The sequence below is a fragment of the Curcuma longa genome, chromosome 10 (genome assembly GCF_044706935.1).
Source record: "Curcuma longa cultivar G26 ecotype Majalengka, Jawa Barat chromosome 10, ITB_CL_G26_1.1, whole genome shotgun sequence".
Lineage (NCBI taxonomy): Eukaryota > Viridiplantae > Streptophyta > Magnoliopsida > Zingiberales > Zingiberaceae > Curcuma > Curcuma longa.
Genome location: NC_133870.1, coordinates 4,859,515 through 4,867,948, shown reverse-complemented (window position 1 = coordinate 4,867,948; position 8,434 = coordinate 4,859,515). Strand labels below are relative to the sequence as shown.

The window sequence follows — 8,434 nt, the reverse complement described above, 5'->3', positions numbered from 1 at the left end:
TCCTCCGGGGGCAATGTGAGCTCAGGGATCGGCGGCGGAGGGAGGGAAGAGTGGAGCAGGAGATGGAGGGAGGGAGAGAAACCCGGGCATGGCCACGAGGGTTCTGAGCATCGCCTTTAAATAAACGCCCCGTCGCCAAGGAAAAAACTAATTATATAGGGAGTTTTTTAAAAAAGGAAAATGAGTACTATTTTTGGTTTACCTGCTTACTTACTCGAGACAGTACACTGTTGTAACCAGTAACTAGTAGTAACTCCATCTCTATCGGTTTTTTACATTTCAGTACTAATTGTTTTCGATATTAGAGTTAAGTACTTTGTTAGGGACAACTCATTATGTATTTTTTTAATTCAGAAAAAATAATTTACAATGTATTATCCATAAATATTTAATTAATCAGTCGCTTAGATTTTCCTTAGAATTTGTTGAAATTTTGGCAGTAAAAAAAATTATAAATTTAGACTTTTTTTTGGCGCTTAAATCGTGCCATGAAATAATTTATAATTAATAAATACATCTTTGAATTGAAAGCCAAAATGAGAAAATTTGATCATTTTATATAATTCAAATATCTGACTATAAATTGATCGTTTGAATATTAATTTAATATTTTTTATTTTTATTATAATTTTTTTAAAAAAATTATAACTACTATAATTTATCCGAGTGCGCGCTCTAACCACCAAAAAGATGTAATCGAAGAACTCAATTAGATTAACCTTTAATAAATTAAATTTGATCTAATTAATTTTTTATTAATCAAAATAATTTAGTACTCTCGTTCTATTCAACTAAACTAATAAGATTGCATTCTTAATTCAATTAAAATTATTAGAATTTGTAATTGAATATATTTACTATCGATATTCTCTCTATAGTGATAAAATAACATGTATAAGTTTTGGTAAAATAACATGGTAAAATGCCACGTAGATATCACATCATTGTATTTTAATAAAAGATTGAATAAAAGTATATTGAAGATTAAATTTTAATACACTTTAACTTTAAAAGGAATATGATCCCTTCAACACTTTTGTCAGGGGGGCAGGGGGGGCGACTGCCCCCAGGCGCCCCCCCCCCTGTAGCTCCGCCCCTGGTCGTTCCTTCGTGCGAAAGGCTCACCGAGAGTTGGAGGTGGCAAGCAACTCACCAGTCTCATGAATAGAACGACCAACAAGTGAGGGGCGGACAACCGAAGGTGGTAGCGAGCACATGATCACTATACAGCAGTAGCGGCAGTGGGCGCACGATCTTGTGCACGAGGGATTTTTTTTAACTTGAGTTTTTTATTAAAACTTTGGTCAATTAAATCAATCAACTCTTAGTTATAGTTGAAATAAACTAAATAGATCTAGTCTAAAGCCCAACAAAACTATCCTAAAAATATTTTAAAATTCTAAAATATTATCCGAATTTATTTATTTATATATATCACTATTAATAATAATAATAATATATATTTTATTTTCACTCTCATCAAACTTATTAATTATTATATTATTATTCGATATATTACAACGTATGTATAAAGCAGTAAAATATTAGATTTTTTAATTTTGACAAGCATATAATATTGTCATCTTAGGATTAAACCAAGAGTAATATAGTAAAATGTTAAATTAAATTATACACTAAAATAGTTAAATAAATAAGTTTTTATTGCATTACCTAAGATTGAACTAAATAATATTAGGTTATGTTTTATTCCCTATAATCTTGATTATGTGATCACTAAATAATCACATAACCAAGATTATATATGATAACTTGAACCAAACGCACGCTAAGGTATGACATTTTCTACATATTCAAATTAGCGTTTATGCATTTGTATCCATAGACCATACTCGTGTACAAGCCAAATGCCTTCATCCATCAAAATGAACCATTTTTTTCACTTAAATAGTCTTAAATATTAATTTTTCATTTACCTAAAATATTAATTTATGATGGTATATTTATAAAATAGACCGCCAATATTTTAATTCAATCAATTCGTTAAAAAAAATCAATTTCTAACAATAATCTCTTTTATTTAAGAAAGGATATCTTCACTTTTTTTATTCACAGTTTTGTTGAACTAATTTTGAAACTTCTGTGTACGTACCTCGAGATCTTTGAGGAAGATATATTTCCAGCCCTTGAGGCTTGCACGAACAGACAAATCCATGTCCTCCACAGTGGTCCTATCCTTCCAACCTCCAGCCTCATTGATGGCTGAAATCCGCCACACCCCAGCAGTTCCTTTGACAAGCATCCATTCATTAGCATAATCTCCTAGCTTATTTCACTGGTTAAATACTTCTGAGGTGCATTTCGAACTAACCATTGAAGCCGAAGAAGGCACAGGTGGAGGATCCCACTTGCTGCTCTACAAAGAAGTGATAGTCCAAAGACATCTCCTGCATCCTTGTCATCATATTTTCGTCCGCATTCACTGCAGTCAATCCATTGCATTCAAGGATGGAAGCAAAAAACAACTCCCAAAAATTATTTAACTGGCTTTTTGGACAAATATGATTCATCATTCGAGCCGACAAGATACCTTGCTTGCGCAGACTAGATAAGATAAATAAGAAACAGCAAATTAAGAATAGAGTAAATTGCAGTGTCGGTGGACATGAAAAAAAAATGGATGTGGAGACAAACAGTTAGATGGGATGCAAGTGAGATAATTGCACATGGGAAAAGCAGCAAGAACAGTGATGGTAAAAGAGATCGGTAGTACCAAAGTGATAAGACTTGTTGGACCTTTTTCTTCTTTAATCTCATTGTAATAAGTGTTTTTTTTTGTTTACTTTTTTTTTCTTCACTCTCTCACACTTGCAAACATATAATTATGTGAGAGAAAACAACAAGAGGAATTTATTTATAATCACGAGCTCCTCATGCCAGACATGTGGTGTGCCAGTACATGACAGCACTAGGATCTTCTACCTTCCTTCCAAAATAATCTTACTGTAGTTGTTCCGATCCTCACTGTCAAGTGTAATTCATTTGATCTAATCTTATGTTCCAGATCAGGTACTGCAAGTTTACATGTGCTCTGGGAGTTGTAATCATTCACTGGCATTTCACAGAGTTGATGCGTACACGTTTCATTAAATCTCTGTCTATTTTGGACAAGTGTGATAATCACAAGTAATTATCTAAATATCTTGGGAAAAATTATATCAATATCTCTAATATTGAAAAAAATTCAAGTCAACCACACTGATCTAAAATATTTAAATCAAGTTGTTCTCAATGTTCTGAATCAAAATATATACCCTAGATAAACCTACTCTTTAGTTTTTAAAATGATTGAGTTAATCAAATATGTTTCTAATTTACTCTATCAAATTATTTCACCAAACAACTTGGTGAAGAAAAGATTAACTATATTTACCTATTTTTTAAAATTTAAGAAATGTACTTATAAATTTAATGAACATTTATTATTATTATTATTTTTAAAAAGGTAAAATATTTCAGTTCATCAATTTGATAAAATGTTCTTGTTTTTTTTTTAATAATTCATTTTTATAATAATAATAATACTAAAAACAAACACTTATTGAGTTTAATGGGTTTTATGAAACAAAACAAATTCAATTTAGCAATTTATTCCATCAACTTATTTCACAAAATAATTTAATAAAATATAATTCAAATTGTTTCATGAACACTAGAAAATATTTTGACTCCAAAAAATGCCATTTGGGTATTTTCCAACATTAGGGATCTTCCTTAGATAAAAGCTCAAGATTCTGACCAAGTGAACAAAAGAATATTAAACTAATAGAAAGTCCAAAATCAAAACCAAATTCTTGGTTTTTTTATTTCAAAAATCAGAATGAGGTGTGGGCTTATGTAATCATAACCATTTGGATTAAGAGGTTTAGATTATATGACAATGATAGTGATGATGGGGGCTTGACATGGCTAGCATCCAGCAACATGAAGTTAAAATAAAGAAGATGAATAGTTTGAATAAACACACTCTATAATGTGGAACTCATGATCTACTATAAAGTTAGATCCTGTGTTTGTACGGTTGTCTATTGCAACTATGTGAATCATAATTACGCATAAATGGTGGTCCTGGACACTCATGAGTCATCCTCTAGATTGCAGAGGTCCTTAAGCATAAATAACATTTAAACAACGTATGCCCTCAACCATCCAATCTATTAATTTCTACAGAAACAAGAAAAAGAGACAAACAAAATCTATAATAATTTATCTACTGTAAATTTCAGTTCATAAATGCGTTTCGTCTTTATCTAGCTCACTAGCTGTCACCATTATATGTATTTTGAAGATTTTACTAGTGCTAGTAATGTTTTTATTTTTGGAAAAGGAAGATGAGTAAAGAGAAGAAAAGAGAGCATTGGGCGTGTAGCGTACCGAAGGTCCAGCGGCCTTGGACGAGGGCGATCTGAGGGTTGTGGATGAGGAAGGGGATGGTTCGGAGGAGGAAGTCGGGCTCCGGCTGGAAGTCGGCGTCGAAGATGGTGACATACTCGCAATCCTTCACGTAGTGGTGCTTGAGACCCTGCTTGAGCGCGCCAGCCTTGTACCCCACCCTGTCTTCCCGGATCGCGTATTTGATATTCACTCCCTTGCTCGCCCACTTCCGGCACTCTATCTGCACCAGCTCCTGCCAGTTCCTCCACAGAACAATGATTAGTTCAGACTTCAAATCCACTCCAATTGCCGAAGTTGTGATCTTTGTAGGGAACTCCCAAAATTGCACATCGAGTGAGAAAATCATTTAGTTATCTTCAGGTGTTCTTGAAGGAGAGTTTTGAAGAAAGTTCTTTGGGGGGATTTGGGTGTATTTAAGAAAAATCAAGAGAAAATTCAAAGAATCGATTTGATCTGCTACCTTGATGGATTCATCCGTGGAATCGTCGAGCACCTGGATGATGATGCGGTCCGAAGGCCACGAGAGCCCGCAAGCCGCTCCGATCGAGAGCTGGTACACCTGAAAATTCAATAAATTTGAAACGCGCGCGTCGAGGAAAGTAAACAAACGGAGACTTGTTGATGCGATCGACAGCGGACCTCTTTCTCGTTGTACATTGGGATCTGAATGAGCACCATAGGGTAGGCGGAGGTGCCGAGCTCGGCATCGTCGCCCATCGGTTCCCACTTGTATCTCGATTCCGGGCGGCGGCCAAGGAGCCGGACGCCGGTGATCACGATGGCCATGTAGACCTTCTCGACGAAGAGCAGCACCGACAGAGCCAGGCAGAGGTACACCGCCAGCTGCAGAAGCGGCACAATCACCGGCGCCTTCACCTGCTGCCATACCAATCCCATCTGCTCCCTCGCCTGGATCGCCCCTGGAAACATCGCCGCCGAGGAAACCCTATCCATTTCCTCCCGGAAGCAGACGTCAAACAAGAGCTCCAAAAATCACAAATGTAACAGAGGGATCGGATAGGGAGCACAAAGACGTTGTGCAGGTGAAAAATTCTCACGCACTCTCAATCACCTGCTCCACGTACTGGCAATGAAAAACAACAACAACGCCTCTTTTCTCCCCCCAAACCCACCAAAACCAACAGAGCAAGCAGAAGAGGAAGCAAAGCTCACCAGATCCAGCCAACTACAATGGAAAAAAGAGAGAGAGAGAAGAAAACTGGTTGCCCAGTCGAATCACCGCCTTGTTCCTCCCTCTCGTCCTCCTCCGGGGGCAATGTGAGCTCAGGGATCGGCGGCGGAGGGAGGGAAGAGTGGAGCAGGAGATGGAGGGAGGGAGAGAAACCCGGGCATGGCCACGAGGGTTCTGAGCATCGCCTTTAAATAAACGCCCCGTCGCCAAGGAAAAAACTAATTATATAGGGAGTTTTTTAAAAAAGGAAAATGAGTACTATTTTTGGTTTACCTGCTTACTTACTCGAGACAGTACACTGTTGTAACCAGTAACTAGTAGTAACTCCATCTCTATCGGTATTTTCGATTTCAGTACTAATTGTTTTCGATATTAGAGTTAAGTACTTTGTTACGGACGACTCATTATGTATTTTTTTAATTCAGAAAAATTAATTTACAATGTATTATCCATAAATATTTAATTAATCAGTCGCTTAGATTTTTCCTTAGAATTTGTTGAAATTTTGGCAGTAAAAAAATTATAAATATAGACTTTTTGTTGGCGCTTAAATCGTGCCATCAAATTTTCTCTATAGTAATAAAATTGAAGGGGAAGATATTAATTTTGGCATGTTTGAGTTGATTACTATGTCATAGATTTATTAAAGTGGACAATATTTAAATTTAAACGAAACCGAGACAATGTCTTCTCTGTAGTAGTTAATTGTAATTTTCTGATTTATCTTTTTACAAATGATCATGAGACCGATCTTGTGGAGCTGCTGGGGTGACAAATTTCACCTTTTACTAAAGCGATGGGAAAATATTATCATGGCATTCATGTATAAGTTTTGGTAATATATATAACATGGCAAAATGCCACGTAGATATCACATAATTGTATTTTAATAAAAGGTCGAATAAAATTATAATGAAGATTAAATTTTAATTCACTTTAACTTTAAAAGGAATATGATCCCTTTAACACTTTTCTAAAGTTTGAATAAATTTAAAAAAAAAATCCATAAAAATTTAAAAATATACGATCGTTTAAACAACGTAATTAAAGGTGAATTTTGCTTGAGGGGAGGTTAGGAATCGGTCCCCCGACTAGAAATGTTAAAAACCAAAGTCAATGATCGGTCAAATTAGATAATCGTTTAGGGGATATAATTGAGTTGGATATTCAAGTTGTAAATTATCACAAAAGAGCAACAGTCGAATCCTTAAGGGAATAATCTTTTAGAGAATAAATTTCTCTCGTAAATCTTTTGGTTATTATGATTTACCTTCATTTAAATTGTTGTAGGATCGATATTGAAAGACGTTTGAGATGAGTGTTATTATTTTTACTATAAGACTTATCAATGCCAACTTCCTCATGCACCTGTTATTAAAATTATTTTTAAAAAGCAGGTGTCCATGGGAGTTAAAGTTATCGTTGTTTTTGTATTTTAACTGATTAAGGAAGTTTTAATCAAATGGTGTCTAACTAAAATAGTTATTAAAGCTAATTCACTTTAGTAAAAAGGTAGAATTCGTCACTCTAACGGTTTCACATAGTCAATCCCGCAACCATCTATGATGAGGTAAATCGAGAAACTACAATTGACCACAACGGAGGAGAGCATTGCCTCAACTTTGTCTAGATTCAGCCCTTTGCTTCATGTAGAAGCGCAAGGAGATCTAAAATTGTTGAAATTGTTGGACTGCTAAGTCGCTCATTACAAGTGTTTTCTATTTTATTTTAGTGATCGATGAAAAATTTCTATAGACGGGATCGATCATCCCTAAGATAAATCAGTCCAAAGAGCTGGATGTATGATGATCTTAAGAGATATATTGAATATACTACTTCATTAATGCTTCTGATGATTTCTAAAGTTTAAAATCATCAAGGCGCTATTTGTTTCGATAAAGGTTTAACTCTCAGTGTTTACTTATACATTATATCAACAGAAGCAATTATCTATTTGAAGTTTCTTCGCCTTTTATAGTTCATTTTATAGTTGTGATTTATCCAACGAATTAGTAGTCTATAGAGTGAAATTGGAGGTTATATTTGTAGATTACATAATATTACGTCAATTTTTATTATTTATTTTTATTTAGATATTTGATGTCAATTAAAAAACTTTTCTATCATCGTTGTGAATTATAACCAAGTTATTATTTTTGATAATCAACTAAATAAATTTGGATAGTCTTCTAATGCACGCATGAAGTATCTTTTACTTTTTCTACCCGTCGTTGTCTACATTTATTTCTTGCTCTTCGCAATCAACACACCCCCTTAATAATCAACACACACTCCTACATGATTGAGTACGCCTTTGGGTCGGTCACTATAATTTTACCCTCGGGCAAAAGCATGCCTCTTGATCGATTACTATAAAAAGTTTATCCACTATAATTTTACTTTTGGGCATAGCTGAATCTATATATATATAAAAACAGAGTTGTCTGTCCAAAAATTTTCCGCCTAAACATTAATTATAGACATATTTAACTATATGGAAACAAACTTACATCCATCGAGGACTGCAAAAATCTTTCATACAATTAATATTTATCTATACGGAAACAATTTAAGGAACCTAATTTTTGGGGACCTAATATAGCTACACTCAACTCTTTAGTTTCAATCAAATCTTTTATTATGAAAATAATAAATTATATATGCAGTGAACCTAATTTAAGAAAGATGTCATGAATCTGTGTATTTTGCATACAATTAATATTTATCTATATGAAAATAATTAATCATATATGCAGTGAACCTAATTTAAGGAAGATGTCTTGAATCTCTGTATTTTGTATATTAAGAAATATTTATCTTATGAATTAT

General features: G+C 34.3%; 1 protein-coding gene across 1 annotated transcript; it reads right to left on the bottom strand.

Moving 5' to 3' along the window:
• Positions 1 to 2,083: 2,083 nt before the first annotated feature.
• LOC141835521 (glucomannan 4-beta-mannosyltransferase 2-like) lies at positions 2,084 to 5,367 on the bottom strand. Its single transcript, XM_074722931.1, has 5 exons — positions 5,053 to 5,367; positions 4,874 to 4,972; positions 4,393 to 4,645; positions 2,330 to 2,440; positions 2,084 to 2,247 (listed from the first exon to the last, which is right to left on the bottom strand). Exons 1-5 carry the CDS (start codon positions 5,365 to 5,367, stop codon positions 2,084 to 2,086), a joined length of 942 nt encoding a protein of 313 aa, XP_074579032.1.
• Positions 5,368 to 8,434: the final 3,067 nt, after the last annotated feature.